At 43.6% G+C, this 25,984-nt stretch overlaps 1 protein-coding gene across 2 annotated transcripts; it reads right to left on the bottom strand.

Annotated features, from left to right (window-relative positions):
- Positions 1–1,100: 1,100 nt before the first annotated feature.
- PPP1R14D (protein phosphatase 1 regulatory inhibitor subunit 14D) lies at positions 1,101–15,403 on the bottom strand. 2 transcript variants are annotated; one of them, XM_066277076.1, is made up of 4 exons: positions 15,022–15,403; positions 1,830–1,934; positions 1,600–1,632; positions 1,101–1,410 (listed from the first exon to the last, which is right to left on the bottom strand). In XM_066277076.1, exons 1-4 carry the CDS (start codon positions 15,271–15,273, stop codon positions 1,345–1,347), a joined length of 456 nt encoding a protein of 151 aa, XP_066133173.1. In that variant the 5' UTR covers positions 15,274–15,403; the 3' UTR covers positions 1,101–1,344. The 2 variants fall into 2 exon arrangements, with proteins under 2 accessions (XP_066133173.1, XP_066133174.1); XM_066277077.1 differs by having other exon boundaries at positions 1,830–1,913; positions 15,022–15,394.
- Positions 15,404–25,984: the final 10,581 nt, after the last annotated feature.

Genomic DNA, 25,984 nt, shown 5'->3' with positions numbered 1-25,984 from the left:
CCTGGGTCTTTGGAGTGGTGGCAAAAGAAGAGTAGGCTATAAGTCCAGTCCTGTGGAGTGAGGGAAAGGATTGAGCCCTCCTGGGACATTCTCCAGTCAGGAACGGTACCACCCATGGCGGAGGTCATATAGCCAGTAGGCATGAATATTCATTCAATTGAACTGTACTGTGTGTTCTGCTCTGGCAGCCCAGTTTAGCCCTCAGGCCCCACCATCTTGGATTCTCAGCCTCTCTAGTACTCAGACACTGCATTGCATAAACAATGGATGCATACCCTGCCTCCTGCCTTACTCCCAAAGAATACCACCTCCCAGCGCTCTGTCCTAACCTGCCTGCCATTCTGACTCTGTCTGCTTCCAGCAACTCCCGCCTGACCTCACCCTTGGCCTCTTAGCTTGTTCCCCTATACCTCTACTTCACCCCTGCTTTTTCTCTTCTTGCTGGAGCCAACTCAGGAGAGTTCTCTGCCTGAGGCCTCCTACATCATTTAGAGGATTGGAGGGTTTAGCTTTCCCTGATGCCCAGACCCAGCTAGCTTTTTCCTGTTACCTTTCTTCTGGGTTCAAAACTACTGTATTTCCCCATGTATAAGACACACCCTTTTTTGAAAAATTTGGGGTCTAAAAACGGTGCATCTTATACAGACTGATTCGTCATCAGACACAGATGAGGACAAGCTAATGGATGGGAGTTTGACAGTGATGAGTTGTATGAATTTTATGATGAATAAAACTTGAATTCAGTAACTTTATATAATACTTTTTTTTTTTTCCAAATTTTCAGCCTCAAAATTAAGGTGCATCTTACACACAGGGAAATTCGGTAGTCTTTGCTACTTGAGCTTCTGTTGTTGACAGGATGATTTGTGTCTGCCTCTGGGCCTTGCTAGATTGTAATCTCTGAAACTGTGAAATTGTGACTTTCATTTTTAAGTTCTTAGGGACTGTTTGGATGGATGGAAGAATGGATGGATGGATGGATGGATGAGGTATGTGAATACAGTGTAGTGAGTGACTCAGAGTGCTGACTGGTATATCGCTTCATCCCCTCCCTCCCCCATCCCTCACCATCCCGCAACACAGATATGCTCCACACTCCATTCAGCTGGAACTGCTAGGTTTTATCCACTTGGCTGGCAAGGAAAGCTTGACTGGCTCCCAGAAAGCCATGCTTCGAGGACAGAAAGCCCAGCTGACAAGAACTAGCTGTGACCGTACATACAATAGGGTTGTTCAAATGTCTCTCCTCATCTTCCAGTGTTTCTTGTCCGTGTCCCAAGGAGCCACTTCCCTCTCAGCTCAGGATCCAGAGGTCCAGTGTAGGCCTGACTGTGCTCACGGGTCTTATTTCTGAGGCCGACTGAGTCTCCGGAGTTTCTTGAGTTGACTAAGTAGCTCGGAGATAAAAGGCTGAGAGAGAAACCAGTGAGATTAAGGAATGGAGTCATGCCCGCCCACCCCACTGTCCTCCCTAATCTCTCCCCATCCCATCTCCTTAGAGCCAGGGAAGGGGGAAAAGATGCAAAGCCAAGCTTTCCTCTCATTAGCTGCCTCCCCACTCAGCTTCCTCTTACCCCCCGAATAGCAAAGCATCCATACCTCTGTGGGGTGGGGACAGTCTCGGAGAAGAGCCTTGGTAGAAGAGAGAAGACAGTGGGTCCCTGCGCCACAGCACTTTCCCACAGGCCCCCACTCAGTCTTCCAGGAATTCTTCCTCTGAGTTGGTTTTCCCCACTCCACCCAAAGAGGCAGAGCCACGATTCCCCTTGGTCCAAACCCACTTCCAACCCCAACCCCTAGACCTGGGGCCCAGCCCCACCCTATTCTACCTCCAACTGAGTTTTCTGCTCCTCAGCGGATAGTTCCATGAGAGCCTCCAAGTCAATCTCAGGCTCTGAAGGGGTTGGTTGATCCTGTTTGGGAATCACATGGGGCTCAGAGAGGAATGCCCAGCTAGTGCTGGAGTGAGATACTGTCAGGGGCTCACCCATCCCCCACTCCACTTCCCATGTTCAATCCCTCTCCTCACCCTACTCAAACCACACATTCATTCTTCCATAACAGTTACTGAACACCTAATATGTTCTACCTGAAACAGCACTAGAGTTCTTTAGAAAGAATATTTGTTTAATTTCAAAAGTTACATACATTGTCATAAGGATGTAAAATGGTATAGCTGGTTTAGAAAAACAGTTTGGCAGTTCTGTAAAATGTTAAGTATACAGTTATCATTGAACCCAGCAATTCAGCTCCTTGGTCTATTCCCAAGGGAAATGAAAACATGTCTACACAAAAGTTGGCACATGAATGTTCTTAGCAGCATCATTCATGCCAGCCAAAAAGTTGAAAACAATCCAAATGCCAATCAACTGATGAATAGATAAATAAAATATAATGTAGCAATACAATATAATTTGTCAATAAAAGGAATAAAGTACAACCTGACCAGTGGTGGCAGAGTGGATCAAGTGTTGACCCAGAGCACCGAGGTCGCCTGTTGGAAACCCTGAGGTCACTGGCTCGTCAGCATGGGGTTGCTGGCTTGAGCAGGGGAAATCATCCACACAATCCCAAAGGTCACTGGCATGAAAAGCCCAAGGTTGCTGGCTTGAACAAGGGGACATTGGCTCAGCCCTGGGCAGTTGGCTCAGTGTACAGAGAGTCGGCCCAGCATGCAGACATCCTGGGTTCAGTCCTCGTCAGGGCACACATGAAAAGCGACCATCTGCTTCTATTCCCTTCTCTCTCCCCCTTCTTTCTTTCCCTCTCACAGCCAGTGGCTTGATTTGTTCGAGCATTGGTCCCAGGCACTGAGGACAGCTCAGTTGATTTGAGCATCAGCCCCAGACAGGGCTGGCTGAGTGAATCCTGGTTGGGGCGCATGTGGGAGTCTGTCTCTATCTCCCCTCCTCTCACTTAAAAAGGGGTGAGGCACTGGCTCACCCTGCTCAAGGCACTAATGAGAAGCAATTAGCACAACTAAAGTGAAAGCTACTACAAGTTGATGCTTCTCACCATCTCTCTCCCTTTCCTGTTTCTCTCTCTCTCTCTCTCTCAAAAAAAAAAAAGGACCAAAGTACTGATTCATGCTACAACATGGATGAAACTTGAAAGCATTGTTAGTGAAAGAAACCAGTTATAAAAGGCTATATATTATATGTCTACATAATTTCAGTTTGTATGAAATGTCCAGAATAGGCAAATCGATGGAGACAAAAAGTAGATTAGCCTGACCTGTGGTGGCGCAGTGGATAAAGCGTTGACCTGGAAATGCTGAGGTTGCCAGTTCAAAACCCTGGGCTTGCCCGGTCAAGGCACATATGGGAGTTGAAGCTTCCTGCTCCTCCCCCCTTCTCTCTCTCTCTCTCTCTCTCTCAATCTCTCTCTCTCCTCTAAAATGAATAAATAAATAAATAAATATTTAAAAAAAAAAAAAAGTAGATTAGTGGTTTCTTAGGACTGGGAGTGGTGGTAGTAGGGAATGAGGTATGACTGCTAAGAGGTGCAGGATTTCTTTTAGGGATGAAAAACGGCCTAAACTTAGGTTGTGATAGTTGTACAACCATGTGAAGATATTTGAAACAATTGAAATTTTTATTTTGAGTGGGTGAATCATATGGTATGTAAAATAAAGCTATCTTTAAAAGTTATTGTAATCATTAGCCCTGGCTAGATGGCTGGGTTTGTTGGAGCATCATCCCGATTTGCAAAGTTTGCGGGTTCGATCCCCGGTGAGGGCACATACAGGCACAGATTGATGTTTCTGTCTCTCTCTCTCTCTTTCTCTCTAAAATCAATAAATGAATGTTTTTAATTTTTTGGGGGGGTTTTTTTGTGTTTTTTTTTTTCTTCTTTTTTTTTCCTTCTTTTTTTAAGCTGGAAACGGGGAGAGACAGTCAGACAGACTCCCGCATGTGCCCGACCGGGATCCACCCGGCACGCCCACCAGGGGGCGACGCCCTGCCCACCAGGGGGCGACGCTCTGCCCCTCTGGGGCATCGTACTGTTGCGACCAGAGCCACTCTAGCGCCTGGGGCAGAGGCCAAGGAGCCATCCCCAGTGCCCGGGCCATCTTTGCTCCAATGGAGCCTCACTGCGGGAGGGGAAGAGAGAGACAGAGAGGAAGGAGAGGGGGAGGGGTGGAGAGGCAAATGGGCGCCTCTCCTGTGTGCCCCGGCTGGGAATCGAACCCGGATCTTCTGCACGCCAGGCCGACGCTCCACCACTAAGCCAACCGGCCAGGGCCTTTAAATTTTTTTATTTATTGATTTTAGCGAGAGAGGAAGGGAGAGAGACAGGAACATCGATCTGTTCCTGTATGTGCCCTAACTGGGGACTGAACCAGCAACCTCTGTGCTTTGGGACAATGCTCCAACCAATCGAGCCATCCAGCCAAGGCCATAAATTAAAAATAATTTTTTAAGTTATTATAGTCATTGAAAAAATTTAACCTATATAAATAATCAAATTAAAGATGAAAGAAGCTCAAGACAAGAAGAAGACAAGCCATAGACTGGGATAAAATATTTGCAAGAGATATACCTGGTAGCCTGACTAGGCTGTGGTGCAGTGGATAGAGTGTCAGGCTGCGATGTGAAACCCGAAGTTGCTGGCTTAAGTGCGGGCTCACCAGCTTCAATGCAGGGTTGCTGGTTTGAGCGTGAGATCATAGATATAACCCCATGGTTGCTGGTTTGAAGCCCAAGGTTGCTGGCTTGAGCAAGGGGTCACTTGCTCTGCTGGAGGCCCCCCCCCGTTAAGGCACATATGAGAAAGCAATCAATGAACACTAAGGTGCCGCAACAAAGAATTGATGCTTCTCATCTCTCTCCCTTCCTGTCTATTCCTATCTATCTGTTCCTCTCTCTCACTCTCTCTCTATCTCTGTCAAAAAAGAGAGATGATAAAAAACTGTTATCCAAAATATACAAAGAACTCTTGAAACTCAACAACAAGAAGTGAATAATATTTTACAAGGCAAAATGTCTAAACAGATGCCTACCAAAGAAGATATGCACATGGCAAATAGCATCTGAGAATAGTCCCAGTGCACCACTGTTGCAGGTTTGATTCCTGGTCAGGGCACATAACAGGAATCAACCAATGAACGCATAAATGGGTGACAACAAACCAATGTTTCTCTCTCTCTCTCCCCCTCTTCCTCTCTCTCTAAAATCAATATATATATGTTTTAATTTAGTGAGAGGAGGGGAGGCAGAGAGACAGACTTCTGCATGCACCCAGACCAGAATCCAGCTGGTAAGCCCACTAAGGGGCAATGCTCTGCCCAGCAACTGAGCTCTTCTTAGCGCCTGAGGCAGAGGCCATGGAGCCATCCTCACCTCCTGGGGCCAGTTTGGTCCAAGCAAGCCATGGCTGCAGGAAGAAAAGAGAGAAAGAGAGAAGTAAGAGGGGCAGGGGTGGAGAAGCAGATGGGTGCTTCTCCTGTGTGCCCTGATCGGGAATCGAACCCAGGACATCCATACACCAGGCCAATGCTCTACCACTGAGCCAACCAGTCAGGGCAAAATTCAATAAATTTAAAAAGAGTGAGAGCCTGCCTCAAAGTATTTACATGTTAGGGTCAGTCGAGTAGACATAATAAAAATGGATGGAGTAAGTAGTTGTGCAATCTGATTAAAGGGCTATTGGGGAACTTTCTGGATGATGGAAATGTCCCATAACTTGATTGGGGTAGTGAATACATATGACACAGTACATTCAAATGTAGACTTCAAACAGGCAAATTTTATTCTGTCAGTTATACTCTTATAAATTGATATTTTAAATTTCTTTTTCTTTCTTTTATTTGTGTGGCAGAGACAGAGAGAGTCAGAGAGAGGGACAGACAGACAGGAAGGGAGAGATGAGAAACATCAATTCTTCGTTGCGGTTCCTTAGTTGTTCATTGATTGATTTCTCATATGTGTCTTGACTGGGGGGCTACAGCAGACCTAGTGACCCATTGCTCTAGCCAGAGACCTTGGGTTCAAGCTGGTGAGCCTTGCTCAAACTCGATGAGCCCACACTCAAGATGGCAAACTCAGGGTCTCGAACCTGGGTCCTCTGCATCTCAGTCCAACGCTCTATCCACTGCACCACTGCCTAGCCAGGCTCTTTCTTTTTTTTTTGAAGTGAGAAGATGGTGGATAGAGAGCATGTGCCCCAACTGGGATCCACCCAGCAACTCATGTTTGGAGCTGATGCTCAAATCAGCTGAGCTATCATCAGCACCAGGGGCAACACTTGAACCACTGGAACCACTGGCTGCAAGATGGGAAGAGAGAAGGGGGAGAGGGAGGGAAACAGATGGGTGCTTGTCATGAATGCCCTGACCAGGAATCAAACCCAGACTTCTGCACTCCGGGTTGACACTCTAGCCACTGAGCCAATGGCCAGGGCCTTAAATTGATTTTTTAAAAAGCAAAGAAAAAAGGCCCTAGCCAGTTGGCTCAGCGGTAGAGCATCAGTCTGGCATGTGGAAGTCCCGGGTTTGATTCCCGGCCAGGGCACATAGAAGAGGTGCCCATCTGCTTCTCCACCCTTCTCCCTTCTCCTTTCTCTCTGTCTCTCTCTTCCCCTTCTGCAGCCAAGGCTCCATGGAACAAAGTTGGCCCAGGCACTCAGGATGGCTCTGTGGCCTCCACCTCAGGTGCTAGAATGGCTCTGGTTGCAATGGAGCAACACCCCAGATGGGCAGAGCATCATCCCCTGGTGGGCATACCAGGTGTATCCTGGTTGGGCACATGCAGAAGTCTGTCTGTCTGCCTCCTCGCTTCTCACTTCAGAAAAAAAAAAAAAAAAGAAGCCTCATCTACCCTTGTATTTTTCCACATCTACCCTTGTATTCTTCCCAATGCCAATGGGTAACCACTATTAACAAGTTTTGGTCCTTCCATACCTTTTTTTAAAAATATATTCTCTGTTGCCTTATTTTTTTGTTTGTTTTTATTTTTTTCTACTTTTTTATTCTTTTATTTTTATTGAGTCCAGAGAGAGGGGGTTAGGGGGAGACAGAAGCATCAGTCTGTTTCTGTATGTGCCCCAGCCAGGGACCGAACCAGCCACCTCTGCACTGCAGGACAACGCTCCAGCCAAGCGAGCCATCCAGCCAGGGCATCCTCCATGCCTTTTTAAAAATAAACAGTGCTAGGGTTCTAAGTTAGCTCTTTCATCCTAAGCTCTAGACTTTACCCTTTGCTTCCTTGGTTTCTAGCTCACGTGATTCAGCATTCATTCATTTAACGCACATTTATTGCAAGAATGCTATGCACCAAGCACTGTGATGAATGTTGGGGCCATAACAAGACAGACTGATATGATCCTACCTTTGAGAAGCTTATAGTCTCCTAAGGGATACAGATAAGTGAAAAGGCAGTTGCAGCACTGGGTGATACGCACTCTGATGAGATACTTGGGAGAATATGAAAGGAGAACCCAAGTGATCCTGGGGTTTAAAAAGTCTTCCTGGAAGGAAGTGACCTCTAATTTGAGACCAGAAGGCTAAGTAAGAGTTAGCCAGATGTTTATCTTCTGGTCATAATGGTGTAACAGAGACCAGATTTATTTACCAACATAAGTAACTAGAAAACTAGGAAAAAATATATATGGACAATGTTTTCAGTTATTGGACAAGAAGTAGCTCAGAAATACCTGAGAGAGAAGGGAATTTAAAAAGTAAACTCTATAACTTCCCTAAATTTCTTTCTTTCTTTTTTTTTTCCTTTTTGTATTTTTCTGAAGCTGGAAACGGGGAGTTAGTCAGACAGACTCCCACATGCGACCGACCAGGATCCACCCGGCATGCCCACCAGGGGGCGATGCTCCACCCATCCAGGGCATCACTCTGCCACAACCAGAGCCATTCTAGCACCTGAGGCAGAGGCCACAGAGCCATCCTCAGTGCCCGGGCCAACCTTGCTCCAATGGAGCCTCAGCTGCGGGAGGGGAAGAGAGAGACAGAGAGGAAGGAGAGGGGGAGGGGTGGAGAAGCAGATGGGCGCTTCTCCTGTGTGCCCTGGCTGGGAATCGAACCCAGGACTCCTGCACACCAGGCCGATGCTCTACCACTGAGCCAACCGGCCAGGGCCTGAATTTCTTTCTTTAAAAAAAATTCTTTTTTTAAATTGATTTAAGAGAGAGAGAGAAAAAAAAAAACCACATCAATTTGTTGTTCCTCACCAGGGATTGAACCCCCAACCTTGCATATCAGGAAAATGATCTAACCAACTGAGCTACCTGGCCAGGGCTGCCCTGAATTTCTTTTAGAAGCAATTTCCAGACAACAAAGCTGAGAGAGAGATCCCAAGCAAAGCACAGTGGTCTTGCTAAATTTTTTTTTTTTTCTTTTCTGAAGTTGGAAACAGGGAGAGACAATCAGACAGACTCCCGCATGCGCCCGACCGGGATCCACCCGGCATGCCCACCAGGGGCGACGCTCTGCCCACCAGCGGGCGATGCTCTGCCCCTCCAGGGGGTCGCTTTGCTGCGACCAGAGCCACTCTAGCGCCTGGGGCAGAGGCCAAGGAGCCATCCCCAGCGCCCGGGCCATCTTTGCTCCAATGGAGCCTTGGCTGCAGGAGAGGAAGAGAGAGAGACAGAGACAAAGGAGGGGGTGGGGGGTGGAGAAGCAAATGGGCGCTTCTCCTATGTGCCCTGGCCAGGAATCGAACCCGGGCCCCCCCGCACGCCAGGCCGACGCTCTACCGCTGAGCCAACCGGCCAGGGCCTGGTCTTGCTAAATTGATATGACAGAGGTCAGAATTCAGGGTTGAGGTAACTGGAATTTGTTGGACAAAGTTCCGGTAAGGAGGGAGTTATAAAGAAAGGGACCTCCAGAAATCTGCATAAAGGGTCTCTTGAGTCTTTGCTGACACAAGATGCTCATTCATTGAGTAAAACTTCACAAGGCCAAATACTGTAAGATACCTAAAGCACAGAGATGAACAGTTCTCAGACCTCACAGAGGACTGGGAACAAATCAAATTCCACCCAGCCATGGATCCCAGTCGGGCGCATGCGGGAGTCTGTCTGACTGTCTCTCCCCGTTTCCAGCTTAAAAAAAAAAAAAAAAAAAAAAAAAAAAAAATTCCACCCAGCCAAAGTAGACAGTCATCACTGATCATGCAAGGATTCAGCAGATACCTCAGAAGGACCATACTTCACTACAGGGATAAATTATTCTCTAGATTAAAAGCTACTCTAGACTGATACTAATTGAGATTAAAAACAAACGTTAGAAGGATCAAACTGAACTACAAGTAAGTGAACTACCTACTAGGACAAAGCCTAGCACTCTTTAAAGGAAGAAAGAAAAAATCCAGTTACTCAACATCATAAAATTTATAGTACAATTCAGTATCCAGTAAAAAAAAAAAACAAAAAACCACTAGTCATGCCAAGAAGCAGGAAATGTGACCTATACCTAGGAGAAAAATCAATTAATAGACTCAGACCTAGAAATGGCAGACATAATGGAATTAGCAAACGAAAATATAAACATATTGATGAATAAAAGATATGAGAAAGAACCAAACATCTGGAGATGACAAATAGAATATTTTAAATGAAAATTTTGCCTGACCAGGCGGTGGCGCAGTGGATAGAGCGTCAGACTGGGATGCGGAAGACCCAGGTTCGAGACCCCAAGGTCGCCAGCTTGAGCGCGGGCTCATCTGGTTTGAACAAAGCTCACTAGCTTGGACCCAAGGTCACTGGCTTGAGCAAGGGGTTACTCAGTCTGCTGAAGGCCCACGGTCAAGGCACATATGAGAAAGCAATCAATGAACAACTAAGGTGTCGCAATGTGCAACTAATGATTGATGCTTCTCATCTCTCCGTTCCTGTCTGTCTGTCCCTGTCTATCCCTCACTCTGACTCTCTGTCTCTGTAAAAAAATAAAATTAAATTAAATGAAAATTTTACTGGATGGAATTGACAGCAAATTTGCCCCCCCCCCCCCCCGCCACCCAAAAAGAATCAGTTGACCTAGAAGATATAGCAAAAGAAGCTAGTCAGAATGAAGCACGAAAAGAAAAAACCTGAGGTGGGGAACAGAATAAAGCTTTGGTGATCTGTGGGGTGATATCAAGTGGTCTAACATACATGTAATTGGAATCCCAGAAGTTGGACAGTGGAATAATTATATAGAATATAATAATAAAGACATATTCTAATAATTAGAATTCTATCTTCAAAAGAGAGTAAGTACAGCTCCAAAAAACATTTTCATTTTTATATCACTTATGATATTAGAAATATGTATGTTAAATATGAGGTACGTATATTACCTAGAATCAAATTGCCACTGCAGTTCTGGAGTTGAGAAATGGGTTCATATCATAATCCAAATATTATTTCCCTCAAGTATTTTTTTGAATTCTCAGAAAATGAACAGACATATTAAACAACTGCTGAGATGAACAAGTATGGTACACTTATGACTCCTCATTACATGTGATGGTATCCTGGCAAATGCTGCCAGATTTAACCCGTTTCTCACCTCCACTCCCTACTCACTCCTCTTACTCCTGGTCTCTCATGGGATCTCTCATGGAATCAGCAATGGAGTAAGGATTAGAGATGAACTAACAATATTTGTTTCACATATTCAAAGACAATACTTTTTAAAAGTTGGAACATTAATAAATTGTTTTCTTTTTGTTTGTTTGTTTTTAGGAGAGAGGAGGGGAGATAGTAAGGCAGACTCCTGCATGTGCCCCAACTGGGATCCACCTGGCAACCCCATCTGCGGCTTATGCTCAAGTATACTGAGCCATTTTTAGCACCTGAGGTTGATCCGCTCCAACAGAGCTATCCTCAGTGCCCAGGGCCTTGCTGGAATCAAGCCACTGGCTGCGGGAGGGAAAGAGGAAGAGAAGGGGGACAGGGATAGGGTGAGAAGCAGATGGTTGCTTCTCCTGTGTGACCTGACCAGGGAACAAACCCAGAACGTCCATATGCTGGATTGATGCTCTATCCACTGAGCCATCAGCCAGGGCCAACAGGTTGTTGCTTAAAATCTCACCACATTAAAAGGGCTGCATTAAAATGATAAGGAAAAGATAGAGTCATGGATGGGTGTATGATGCAGGGTGCAGATGATGTTTTATTGAGTTGCACACCTGAAACCTGTACCCTAGTAAATTCAATTAAGAAAAAGAAGCCCTGGCCTGACCAGGCAGTGGTGCAGTGGATAGAGTGTCAGGCTGAGATGTGGAGGACCCAAGTTCGAGACCCCGAGGTCGCCAGCTTGAGCACGGGCTCATCTGGTTTGAGCGAGGATCACCAGCTTGAGCCCAAGGTCGCTGGCTCAAACAAGGGATCACTCGGTCTGCTGTAGCCCCCCAGTCAAGGCACATATGAGAAAATCAATGAACAACTAAGGAGCTGCAACAAAGAATTGATGTTTCTCATCTCTCTCTCTTCCTGTCTGTCTGTCCCTATCTGTCCTTCTCTCTGACTCTGTCTCTGTCACAAAAAAAAAGAAAGAAAAAGAAGCCCTGACTAGTTGGTTCAGTGGATAAAGCATAAACCCAGGTTCCAGAGGTCATGGGTCATGGGTTTGACCCCCCCCCCCAAGTCAGGGCATCTACAAGAAGCAATCAATGAATGTATAACTAAATAAAACAAGTAAGTGAAACAACAAGTTGATAGTTTTCTCTCCCTTTCCCTCTCCCTCCCTTTCTCTTTCTCTCTACCTTTCTTTCTCTCTTATCAATGGAAAAAGAAAAATAAAAGAAAAAGATGGTGTCATGAAAGTCATAGGAAAAGAGTGTTTCAAGAATTTGGGGAGGTCAACAGTGATGTGTACATTAGAGTTAGCCCATGGTAGTGATTGCTGACCTTGGCAAGACCTCTCAATAGAATGGTGGGAGCAGAAGCCAGATTTTGGTAGTTTGAATGGTGATAGCAAGAAAAAAGGTAATTAAAGGGTGTGAATGTAGACAAATCCTTTAAGTAGTCTTATTATAAAGGAGACATGAGATATGGGAAGGTGGAGGGGGGCACATTGTTGAGCATGAATCTTTAAAATAAGAGAAATTTATGAGTGTTTAAATCCCTGCTCAGTAGCCTAACCCACACTTTTCCTGTGGACAACAGGAGCTCTAGGGCCCCAAATCTGTTTGGTTGAACCCAGACTTCCTTCCTTTGGAGACCTCACAGCAGGCTGCACACCCAGGGAGAAGAGGTGGGGCGCTCCAACAAAGGAAGGTTGGGTCCATTAAAAAAACCAGACAAGTAGTGATGCATACCTGGAACCATTTCCAGTGGTGCCACTTATGGTGGACATGTCGGGGAGAGGCCTCGTGGGTGATAAGGGACTCTGAAGTTAGAACTGGGGTAGGGTAAGCCTAGAGGTTCTGTTGCCTCCACTTCTGCCATCTCTGCTGAAGGTGATGAGTCACTTGGCTACTTCCTGCTGAAAGAGCAGGGATTGGGAGAGAACCTGCCACCTTGCACCTTCAGACAATTGCTATGGCAACTGCAGGCCAGGTATTTTATTTCGGTCATTGCCTGGAAGCAGTCCTCCCACATGTCCTGCTTTCCAGTGTTATGAGCTCATTATTCTCCAGCTTCTCCCTCACCCCGCCAGCCCCTGCCTCCCTCTACCCTCCCCCTACCTTAATCTTGCAAAACAAGATTTGGCAAGTGTCTTTCTTTGATGCCTGGAAGGGTTTGCCCTGAGGAGTCTGAAATATGAGACTTTTCATGCAAGTGCACAACAATCTGAAATTGAAACTGATCCAGAGAGGGAGGGTGCTGGCAGTAGTAAAGGGAAGTGAAGATGCCCTTCAAGGTCAGAGCACACACAGGCCAAGAAACTTTTCCTCTCCTGCTCCGAGCATCAGGACATCTCCCACCTACCCCAGGATGCAGCAGATGACATGATCAACACCTGGATCAAATGCATACATGATCCGCTGATCCTCACAAGACACTCTGGCCACATGAATCACTCTTCCTAACCCAACATCAGGGCCAATGATACAGCCCTTCCCAGGAAGAACCATAGGCCCCTGCTGCTCCCAAGGGGGAAAAAAAAAAAGGACGCGAGTCAAGAAAGAGGAGAAACAAGGACCATGTTATATGGACAAGGAGGTTTCTGGTTTCCGGCTCAGTGCAGTGGTTCTCTGCACCAAGATCAACTGTGGAGCTCATAAAAAAGACCAGGGCCTAGGCCCCACCCTAGTAGATTAAAATTCAATTCAATTGAGGTGCAGCCAGGGCGTTGGTTTTTTCTGAAGTACTTCAGGTGTGGATTACCACTAGATGCTCAAATAAGTGCTCAGACTCTGCAGGCAGAACCCCAGCTGCAGCTCTGGGTCCCACAGCTTCTTCTTAGTTGTGTGACCTAGGGCTAGTTACTCAACATGTCGAAGCCTCCATTTCCTCCCTGGTAAAACAGTGCCTACCTATTGGAGTCGTGGGGAGGCTGAATGAAATAATGCACGTCAAATGCTGGCACTGTGTCTAACACATGTTGAAGTGCTCCAAATGTTATTCTTGTTGAAGCAGTTGTTGCTACTACTGTAGGACCCAATTTGGAGATATTTAAGTACTTCCATGATAAGGCACTAAGACCTATCCTTTTCCCATGGTGCTGTCAGTCAGAGCCAGGGCCAAGGCTAATCAGCTGCTGGTGTTAGTGCCAGTTACTCCGATGTCCTAGTCCCATTCTGTCCATCCTGAAATGATGAAAATGTTTTACATTTATGCTGACAATATGGTAGCCGCTAGCCACATGGGGCTATAGGGCAGCTGAAATGTGGCTAGTGTGACTAAGAAAATGAACTTTTAATTTTATTTAGTTTCATTAATTAAAATTAAATAGTTACAGCCTGACCTGTGGTGGCGCAGTGGATAAAACGTCGACCTGGAAATGCTGGAGGTCGCCGGTTCGAAACCCTGGGCCTGCCTGGTCAAGGCACATATGGGAGTTGATGCTTCCAGCTTCTCCCCTTGTCTCTCTCTCCTCTGTCTCTCTCTCTCCCTCTCTCTCTCCTCTCTAAAAAACGAATAAATAAAATTAAAAAAAAAAATTAAATAGTTACATATAGCTGATAGCTACAGTATTGGATGGACAATGTAGCTCTAGACATGTATGTGTGTTGAGGATGAGAGGAAATAAAGACATAAAAAGCCCTGGCCAGATAGCTCGGTTGGTTAGAGCATTGTCCCGAAGCACAGAGGTTGCTGGTTTGATCCCCAGTCAGGGCACATACAGGAACAGATGTTCCTGTTTCCTCCTGCTCTCACCCTTCTTTTTTCTAAAATCAATAAAATAAACATTTAAAAAATAAAATAAAAATAGACCCTGGCCAGTTAGCTCAGTCAGTTAAGAGCGTCATCCTGAAATGACAAGGTTATGAGTTCAATCCCCAGTCAGGGCGCACACTGGAAGCAAACAAAGAATGCACGACTGAGTGAAACAACAAATGAATGCTTCCCTTCCCCTTCCCCTCTCTCTGCCTTCCTCTCTCTGTCTCTAAAAATTAATAAAAATTAAGCCCTGGCCAGATAGGTTGGTTGGTGGGTGTCGTCCCAGAGTGTGGAGGTTGCCTGTTTGATTTCCTGGTCAGGCACACACAGGAGCAGCTCATTGTGCCTGTCTCTCTCTCTCTCCTTGCTTCTCTCAAAAAACGAAAAATAAAAAATAAAATAAAGACATAAAATAAAAATAGCCCTTCTATTATTTCATTTGAGCATCAGAAAGTCCTAAAAGGAAATATTTATAGGCATTTATAGCCCTATTTTATAGATTAGGAAACTAAGTCTCAGAGATGATAAAAGATGTGACCCAGATTTTATGAAGAGAGTTAGAGGCAGAGCATAGATCAGAGGGGCCTGGTTTCTGGGCTGCAAAAACATGCTTCACCTGTTGAGAAAAGCTCTTTCTCCACGGGAGCTTTTCACATCTGTCCTCCAGCTCCTCCTTGAGGTCTCAGAGCAGGCTCTTTCTCAGCCCCCTGGCCAGGACCCAGGTCCCCCAGACCCGCCGCCCTCCTGCATGCTACCCACCTGGAAAAGCTCCTGAACCTTCGCGTCCACCCACTGCTCCACCTCCAGCCAGCGCTGGAGCTGCCCCCGGTCATACTTCACCGTCAGCCGGCTTGGTCTCCGGGACCTAGACACTTTGGAGGGGTCAGGGTGAGACTTCGACTCTGCATCTGTGGATGATGTCCTTCTCCTTCCAGAAGCCCACTGGACCTTCTTACTTGAATTCTTGTCAGGGTTGGGAGATGTGCAGGAAGCAGGGCTTGAAGACAACATGGAAGGATTGGTCTAGGCAAGGAGCTGGGGTAAACTGCCTGTCAGAGCAAGGGTGCCAGGGAAGTGAGAAGCCAGAGAACAAGAGAGGCCAGCCGGGAAGAAACGCAGGAGGGAGGGGAAGGGAGGGGAGGTCAAAGATCAACAGGCCTTTGTCTGGTACTGGGAATGCTGGACTCCTGGCTCCTGGCTGCCAGTGAGTGGCACTCCTGAGTTGAGCTGTGCCCCTTCCTGTAGCTGATGAGGCCCAAAGTGACATAAACTGCAGATGAGCAAAGGTCAAAAGCCATGCCTGGGAGGTGGGGGGAGGCAGGGGCCCTTGGGTCCTGAGGGGTGCAGGGCTGTGATCTGTGCTCTATGACCGGCTCTAGAACAGGACCAGAGTTACGCTCACCTGAGAACCCTCTGCATTCTGCCTCCCTAGAACTAGGTCTACCTGGGAAGCTGTAGTCATACAGACCCAGCAGGAGCAGTGTCCCTAGCAGCAGGAGCTCCTGCTCAGAGTGCGGCACTGCAGTCTGCCAGGCAGTTAGGTAGTTGTTTGTGGTCCTTTGGAGTCAGCGCCATATTGTGTGTGGGTATGTCTGAATCTGAGTTGCCTTTAGGGATATATGAGGGAAAGGAGCCAGGATCCTGTGTTAGCCTGACCCTATGTGCTTCTAACAGCAAATTTCTCAAGCTCTTCTCCAATTCTCTTTCCCCAGAGGCTACTGCTTAGGAAGCCATGTTTAACATCACATGACTCCTGTCTTTTCCTGTCAGAGAGGAAACCTGCAGACTTTTACCCAGGTGTTAAGGACTACTACTTCTGGACATATTTGCATTCTAAAGGGAGGGTATTTTGTTTGTTTAGTTCTCTGTAACAAAAATTTCTAAATCTTTTAGAAAAGTTACATAACACCATATATACGGCTCACAAAAATTAGGGGATATTTTATCTCTTCATATTCATTTTGAAATATTCCTAATTTTTGTGAGCTGTATATATAATTTTTATATATAATTATGATATATTATATATAGTATATGTAATTATATGTTATATATAGTATGTATGTATGTTATATCATATATATAATATAATATATACTATATATAGTATATATTTTTATATAGTATATACTATATATAATAGTATATATATTACTATAAGTATATATTTATTATATAGTATATATTTAGTATATACTTATTTAGTATATATTTACTATATATACTATATATTTTATATATTTATTATATATACTATATATATAATTGTGTTTTTTTTTTAATGAACAGCTCAGAAGGACAAACAAATGAAAACGAAAGTTTCTCTTCTTTCCCTAGCTCTACTCCGTGGATGCAAACCCCACCAACAGCTTGTTTCTAGTTCTCCTGTGATCACTATTACCCTTCTGTGTAAAATGTCATAAATGAGTCCATTTTAGACAGTATCTCTTATCTCCCCCATATGAAAGATGAGAAATTAACTCCCTCACACTAACTCCATCTCCTTTACTTTCCACATTCCAATTTTTGTTTATATATATATTTTTTAGGTCTGGTAGCAACTGCCTTCATGTTGAGTTGCTGTTTCCAATGTATGGACTTCAACCCTCTTACACTGACTCCTAAAAGACAGCTTTAGACAAAGGCCAACAGATGAGATTTTAGGGCCAATTTTAGGCCCTAATTTAACAGTGTGGGGGAGGTGTTTGAGGGCTGGAAGCCAGGTTGGTAGCCTGGAAAAGCCCAGACTTTTGAGGAAGGAAGGCTGGCAGATCTGGGCTCAAACTCAGTTTTGCCTTGCATTGGTTTCACAACCTCTCTAAGTCTGTTTTCTCATCTGCAAACTGGGGTACTGGGAAGGATTAAATGAAATGATGTATGTAAACATTTAGCATGGTGTCCAAAACAGAGTCCCTGCTTAGTAGACATCTATCCCTTCCTTTCTTCACCTTCGCATTCTCCCTGCCTTCCTGGTGAGGCTCTGTCCAGGTAAGGCGGGCCCTGGGACTCTCCACAGTGAGTTCCTTCCTGGCCCTCTTTGGAAGAGGGTGGAAATTAGCATAGGTAGAGAGGCCACTAAAATGCAACCTGTAGACTCTCTTGTTACTTTGACGCTTTGTGATGGGCAGATGTTATGATAGTCCCCTCCCTCTTCTATTTCCAGTCTTCTGAAGGATTTGAGAGCCCTTTCAGGAAAATGAACCAGATCAGAAGAGTCAATGGTTTTGGTCATTCATTAACTCCTTCATTTAACAAAGATTTTATGAGCTCTTCTAGTAGGCCAAATATTATGCTCAGCACTAGGGATTGGTGATCCAAAAGAGACACAGTCTCTGCCTTCATAGAACTTGCCATCTAGTATGAAAATAAATGAACATTAATCAGCTAATCAAATAAATATAAAACTGCAACTGTATTTAGTTATCTAAAGAAAAAGTAAGAAGTGCTATATAAATGCCTAGTGAGGGTGTGACCTAGTGACCTAGTGAGTGATAACATTTGAACTGAATTTTGAGGGATGAGTAGGAGTTAATGAGGCACAGGGCCAGCAGAAGTGGATCTGACAGAAGGCAGAGCATATACAAACTCCTGTGGCAGCAAGAAAATGATGAGTACAGAGGACTAAGAGAGTCCAAGTCCAAAGGGTTGGAACAGAGAGGCCCAGGCCCATGAGCACTAGGGGTAGAGGTGTCTATACAGGGCTCACTGAATTATGTTAAGGAGTTTTGTCTCTATCCTAAGAGCGTTGGAAATCACTGCAAAATCCTAAGCAATGGTGATTGAGCAGGCTGACATATTCAGTTTTAAATTTCCAAAAGATCACCCTGGCAGTGGAATAGAGAGAGGATCAGAGCGTGCAGAAGAGCTGGAGGAAACCAACTAAGAGAATACTGCTGTAGGTCTTGACTAGGGGTGGTAGTGTTGTTGATAGTAAGAAGTGGACACATTGGAGAGCTATTAGGGGATAATCTTTAACAGAACTTGGTGATGAATTGAGAACACATAAATATGAAAACTTCATGATGCCTACATAGGTTCATGCATGGAGCCTCTCCGGGCATGTTTCCTCATCTGTAAACTGGAGGTTGATGAGATTCTGTGTCAGCATGCAATACAGACCTGATAAAACTTGAGGGCACACAAATGAATTATGCCTATTATTTATAATTTGAGGCTTAGGGTATTCACCAATAATACATCCAATAAGGGGTTAATATTCAAAGTATATAAAGAACTCGTACAACACCAAAAAACAAACAATCCAATTAAAAAGTGGGCAGAGGACCTGAATAGACACTTCTCCAAAGAGGACATACAGATGGCCAATAGACATATGAAAAGATACTCAACATCACTAATCATCAGAAAAATGCAAGTGAAAACCACAATGAGATGTCATCTCACACCTGTCAGAATGGCTATTGTCAAGAAGTCAACATACAACAAGTGCTGAGGAGGATATGGAGAAAAAGGGACCTTCCTGCCCTGTTGATGGGAATGCAGTTCCGTGTAATCACTGTGGAAAATAGTATGGAGATTCCTCAAAAAATAAAAAATGAAACTGCCTTATGACCCAGTGATTCCACTTCTGAATATATATTAAAAAAAACCAGGCCTGACCTGTCGTGGCGCAGTGGGATAAAGCGTCGACCTGGAACACTGAGGTCGCCGGTTCGAAACCTTGGGCTTGCCTGGTCAAGGCACATATGGGAGTTGATGCTTCCTGCTCCTCCCCCTTCTCTCTCTCTCTCTGTCTCTCTCTCTCACTCCTCTCTCTCTAAAAAAAATCAATCAATAAAAAAAACCCAAAACATTAATTTTAAGGAATATATGCATGCACCCCTGCCTGGCTTGTGGTGACTGAGTGGATAGAGTGTCGATCTGGAATGCTGAGATTGCTGGTTCAAAACCTGGGCTTACCCAGTCAGGGCACATACAACAAGCAAGCAATGAACAACTAAGGTGAGGAGGCCATGAGTTCATACTTCTCACTCCCCCTACCTCCTCTCTCTGTAAAATCAATAAATAATATCTTTTAAAAAATATATATGCACCCATATGTTCATTGCAGCATTATTTACAATAGCCAAGACATGGAAGCAACCAAAGTGCCGATCAATAGATGAGTGGATAAAAAGTAGTGGTACATATATACAATAAACTATTACTTGGCCATAAAAAGAATGAAATCTTACTATTCATGACAGCATGGATGGACCCAGAGGGTATTATGCTAAGCAAAATAAGCCAAACAGAGAAAGACAAACACCACATGATTTCACTTATATGTGGAATCTAAAGAACAAAATAAATGAACAAATAATAGAAACAGAATCATAGATACAGAAAACAGACTGATAGTTGCCAGAGGAGAGAAGGATTGGGGGTCTGAGTGAAAAAGGTGAAGAGATTAAGTATGAATCTATAATTACAAAGTAGTCACAGGAATGTAAAGTACAGCATAAGGAATATAGTAAAAAATATTGTAATAACTCTGTATGGCCCTAGGTGGGTACTTGAAATATTGGGGGACCACTTTGTAAAGTATATGACTATCTAACCACTGTGCTGTACACCTGAAACTAATACAAAATACTATTGAATGTAAACTGCAATTGAAAAAATAATAATGTGAGAATCCTTATTTACATTCTTCCCTCTCAGCATTTACTCATATCTTACTAGTCACCATTAATCAGTAAGCTTGCCAAAAATAAGGGGACCCAAAATCCAAGATAAGATGGGGAGAAAAAAAACACCAGAACAGCAAGGTCACATGATTCATCAAGGAAAAAAGAGAGTGCAGCCCTGGGCAGAGGCAAGAATGTCTGCCCTGTTCTCTTAGCCTGGCCTGGGACCAGTGGTGAGATAAAATGGGCAGCAGGCAGACTCCATCAGACTAGACTCTTCTTTCTCTTATTAAAAAAAATTTTTTTAAAGGATTTTTTATTTTTATTTATTCATTTTATTTATTTATTTATTTATTTATTTATTTATTTGTATTTTTCTGAAGCTGGAAACAGGGAGAGACAGTTAGACAGACTCCCGCATGAGCCCGACTGGGATCCACCCGGCACGCCCACCAGGGGGCAATGCTCTGCCCACCAGGGGGCGATGCTCTGCCCCACCGGGGAGTCGCTCTGTTGCGACCAGAGCCACTCTAGCGCCTGGGGCAGAGGCCAAGGAGCCATCCCCAGTGCCCGGGCCATCTTTGCTCCAGTGGAGCCTCGGCTGCGGGAGGGGAAGAGAGAGACAGAGAGGAAGGAGAGGGGGAGGGGTGGAGAAGCAGATGGGTGCTTCTCCTGTGTGCCCTGGCCAGGAACCGAACCTGGGACTTCTGCACGCCAGGCTGACGCTCTACCACTGAGCCAACCGGCAGGGCCATTTAATTAATTTTTTTAAAAAAGATTTTATTTATTCATTATAGAGAGGAGAGAGAGAGAGAGAGAGAGAGAGAGAGAGAGAAGGGGAGAGGAGCTCCATATGTGCCTTGACCAGGCAAGCCCAGGGTTTTGAACCGGCAACCTCAGCGTTTCCAGGTTGACCCTTTATCCACTGCGTCACCACAGGTCGGGCCTAAAAATTTTTATTAAAAAAGAAAAACATGTTCATTTTAGAAATATGTCTTTCTTTCTTTCTTTCTTTTTTTTTTTTAAGATTTTGTGTACCGGTTTTGATTCCCAGTCAGGGCACATAAGAGAAGCGACCATCTGCTTCTCTCCTCCTCCTTCTCCCCTTTCTCTCCCTCTTCCCCTCCAGCAGCCAGTGGCTTCATTGGTTAGAGCATCAGCCCCAGGCACCAAGGATAGTTCAGCCGGTCTGAGCCCATCAGCCTCAGGCACTAAAAATAGCTTGGTTGACTCAAGCATTGGCCCTTGACGGGGTTGCTGGGTGGATCCCAGTTGGGGCACATGCAGAAATCTATTTCACTATCTCCCTCCCTCCCACTTAATAAAAAAGATTTTGTTTATTAATTTTACAGAGAGAGAAGGGGTTGGGAAGCAAGAAGCATCAACTCATAGTTGCTTCACTTTAGTTGTTCATTGCTTATTTGTTGTATGTGCCTTGACTGGGCAAGTCCAGAGTTTTGAACCGGCAACCTCAGCATTTAGCCACTTCACCACCGCAGGTCAGGCCTACTCTGATATTTTCAGTTCTACTCCATTTTATTTTGTTTTTCAAATGCTAACAGCAAGTCACTTTGCTTTTCAAGACTCACTAACCTGTTCTATTAGAGGCAATTCCATGATCTAGTTACTCAATGCCCGGTTATTTGGTATGTGAATTGCTACCAACTTCTGCCATTATAAATAGTGCTGTTCTGATCATCCTTGTAACTATTCCTTTGTTAACATTTCATGATCACTTTTTTTCCTTTAAGAGAAGTTCTAGAGGTGGAACTAAAAAAACAGAGAATGTATAAAATTGTAGAATTTACTATTTATGGTCATATTAGCTCCCTGAAAAGTTGTATCAAATAAAATTTATAGTTTGATGTCATAATTTTTCAGTTAATGAATATATTAGTTACATACATATTGCTGCCTAACAAATTATCCAAAAACTTAGCAGCTTAAAGCAATTAGTATTTATTATATCATGTTTCAGTAGGTGGCTTAGCTGGCTCCTCTGGCTCAAGGATTCTCAGAAAGCTGAAAGCCAGGTGCCAGCCAAGGCTGTTGGCCAGAGACATTGGTTCTTTGCCTTGTGGACCTCTCTAAAGAGATACTCACCACATGGCAGCTGGCCTCCAGTAGAGCCAGGGCACCAAAACAGGGAGGAGGCATCAAGCAAGATAAAAAATCACAGTCTTTTTTGTAACCTAATCTAGAAAGTGACATCCCATGACTTTTTTTTTTGTTTTATCCCATGACTTTTGTATTCTGCTTGGCAGAAGTCAGTCACTAGGTCCAGCCACACTCAAGGGGAAGAGGTTACACAACAGCATGAACACCACAGGTAGGGATTGCTGATGGCCACTTAGGGGATACCTACCACACTGGAATATTATGGTAAGGTGACCAATCGTCCTACTTTAGGGAGGACAGTCCTCCTTTTGTAAGTTCTGTCCTCCCTTGAAAAGTGTCCTCCTACATGTCCCCCTTTTTGATATTGGAAGACTAATCTGTAAATGTCTGCATTTGATCGATGCAGAATAGATCCATTGTGTGTGATGTGACATATTTGTATTTCACATGACGATTTGTCAAAGATCAGTACAGTGCGATGAGATGCGATTATAAGATGCATGCGTTCTGCACGGGAGACCTTGAGAGAGCACACAAATGGCTTTGTGTACTTCTTACTGAAACACGACATGGCACACACAACATTGTAGATTCATGATTATTTCTTTCTCAGTGAATATTCAGTCATAGACAGGTAAGCACACACAATTCATGTTTTATTAATTCATTATCTATTTAATAGTTTCCAAATACATATAATTTTATTTACAAGTATTTTCCTGAAATTCAAGTTTTAAAGTGGAAATCTAACCCCAAACCATATCTATTAATAACATATTATGATTGAATAGTTGCATAAAACAGACATTTTTTAATTAGAAAATGATAAATACACCCAAATATCACTCCAAATTAGTGGTTTTGTTCGATATTTAGTTTTGTTAATTTAGCTTCTGGAAAATTCGCCTACCATGATGTAATGGTTTTGGTTCCTAATGTGTTTGCATCGTTCCTGTAGCTCTATATTTTATTTTTAATTTTTAATTTTATTTAAGGGATGAAAAAATAAAAAAAGAGAAAATGCCATTTCAACAATAAATTGAAAAAGGAATTTGCATTCCTCATATCAAAGAAAGATACCATTGTTTTCTGCAATATTTGCAGTGGAGAATTTTGTATTGCAGTTGGGGGCAGAGCAGCAATAACGAAACACTTGACCACCAACAAACATAAGCAATCATTAGATGCATCAGCTTCCAGTTGTACAGTAACAAGTTTTTTTAAAACTTCAAATTATTATGAAGATGAAAAATAGTTGGTTGCAATGGAGGGAACATTTGCATTTCATACCATAATTCACAATCAAAGTTTTCATAGTATGGATTGTACAACTAAATTATTGAAAAAGTTTCACAATGCAAAATTTTCCTGTGCCAGGACAAAATGTGAGGCTATTTTGAAATCAGTATTTAAAAATTACTGTGACAAAATACTTACAGAGGACTTGGAAACTGAAGCATTTGTAATGAGTTTATCTGATGCATCAAATCATAATGAAATTAAACTGTATCCAATAGTAGTTAGATATTTTAATGTCACCAAGGGCATTCAAGTAAAAATTTTAAATTTAGAATGCATTGAGGGTGAAATTTCTGAAATTTTGTCAAAGCATTTATACAAAGTAATAAATGAAAATTTGAAATCCAAAGTTGTTGCACTAACGGCTGATAATACAAATACAAATTTTGGTGGACAAAGACACAAAGGGGTGAATAATGTATATGTAAAATTACAAGAGTTACTCCCAAAGAAAATACTAGGAATAGGTTGTAATGCACATATTTTGTCAAATGCAATCAACACAGCATCATGTGCCATCCCAATTGATGTAGAATAATAACTACAATTTATTTGCCTTTTAGTCATTTTACCATTCGTGTTGCTACTTTAAAACAATTTTGTGAAGAAGCAAATGTTGAATACAAAAAACTTTTAGGATATTTAAAAGTTAGATGACTTGCTCTAACACCTGCTATAGAGAGTGTTTACAATTATTTGAGCCTCTTTGTTCATATTTTTTTGTTGTTGTTGTATTTTTCCGAAGCTGGAAACGGGGAGAGACAGACAGACTCCCACATGCGCCCGACCAGGATCCACCCGGCACGCCCACCAGGGGCGACACTCTGCCCACCAGGGGGCGATGCTCTATCCCTCCAGGGTTTCGCTCTGTTGTGACCAGAGCCACTCTAGTGCCTGGGGCAGAGGCCAAGGAGCCATCCCCAATGCCCGGGCCATCTTTGCTCCAATGGAGCCTCGGCTGCGGGAGGGGAAGAGAGAGACAGAGAGGAAGAAGAGGGGAAGGGGTGGAGAAGCAGATGGGCGCTTCTCCTGTGTGCCCTGGCCGGGAATCAAACCCGGGACTTCTGCACGCCAGGCCGACGCTCTACCACTGAGCCAACCAGCCAGGGCTTGTTCATATTTTTTAAGTTTAGACAAATGTCCTAAAATCCTGGAATCATTTTTCAATAATAAAATATCTGAGATATTAATGTATTTTGTACATAATCAGTCAACTACTTTTCACAAAATGATTCAAAATATTGAAGGTGAACACATTTCAGCTACAGAAGTTAGTCTTATTTTGAATGACTTTATCCTTCAATATAAATATCCTTTTGAAGAAAAATTTCTTTAATTATAAAAATTGTCAGATTTAGAGGAATCAAATCCAGGCATAACAGAAAATTTTTTCAAAGAAGTGCAGAATTTTTACCAGACATGTTTTCAATATAATGAAGAATGGTCTGAAACAAACATCACGGGAAGTAACAGTTTTCAATGGTGTTTTTTCACTTCATCGCAAGTACAGTATATTGGACAGATATTGAATCTTGTCTTGAGTTATTATCTAAAGAAATGCCAGACAGGCCCTGGCCGGTTGGCTCAGCGGTAGAGCGTCGGCCTGGCTTGCGGGGGACCCGGGTTCGATTTCCGGCCAGGGCACATAGGAGAAGCGCCCATTTGCTTCTCCACACCCCCCCACTCTGTCTCTCTCTTCCCCTCCCGCAGCCAGGGCTCCATCGGAGCAAAGATGGCCTGGGCGCTGGGGATGGCTCCTTGGCCTCTGCCCCAGGCGCTAGAGTGGCTCTGGTCGCAGCAGAGCGATGCCCCGGAGGGGCAGAGCATCGCCCCCTGGTGGGCAGAGCATTGCCCCTGGTGGGCGTGTCGGGTGGATCCCGGTCTGACTGTCTCTCCCCGTTTCCAGCTTCAGAAAAAAGAAAAAAAAAAGAAAGAAAGAAAAAAAAGAAATGCCAGACATCAAAATAGACAATTGTCTCTTTGAAGAAATTAGAAGACTGAATGTATATTTAAATTCTGAAAAATTAATACAATGGGAAAATGAACATGTCAAATTGATAAAAGATGGGTGGAAATATTCAGCCATTTCAAAAATGACCATATTCCATGTGAAAATTTATTTATTCTGTTCAATTTACATTGTGCTGCCCTGGAACTAAAGCAGCAGTTGAAAGAGTTTTTTCAACTGCTAATGATTTTTGGACAAGTGAGTAATCGAGATTGAATGTTGATACTCTAGCTGCAGCACTTGCTGTAAAACTCAATATAAAGAATATTTGTTGTTCAGATATTCCCAATATATTGTTACAAGATGATACATTGAGAAAAAATATTCATTCTTACAATTATTATTAAAAATTAACAGGCATGTAAGCATAATTACAATATAAAATATTACAAATGTTTTTATTATGCACTTATCATATGTATTATTGTTGCAGTGAATAAAATGTTTCTTTTATTTACAATATTGTTTTCTTCAATTTATGTTTGTCCTCCTTTTCATTGTAAAAAAAGTTGGTCTTCTTAATTATGGGCATTGTTGACATTAGAATTCTTCAAGTCTCGCCTGACCAGGTGGTGGCAAAGTGGATAGAGCATCAGAATGGGACGTGGAAGACCCAGGTTCAAAATCCCGAGGTCGCTGGCTTGAGCGCAGCTCATCCGGCTTGAGT

The sequence above is a fragment of the Saccopteryx bilineata genome, chromosome 4 (genome assembly GCF_036850765.1).
Source record: "Saccopteryx bilineata isolate mSacBil1 chromosome 4, mSacBil1_pri_phased_curated, whole genome shotgun sequence".
NCBI lineage: Eukaryota > Metazoa > Chordata > Mammalia > Chiroptera > Emballonuridae > Saccopteryx > Saccopteryx bilineata.
Note: the sequence above shows the minus strand (reverse complement) of the source record. Positions and strands in the feature narration are given on the sequence as shown.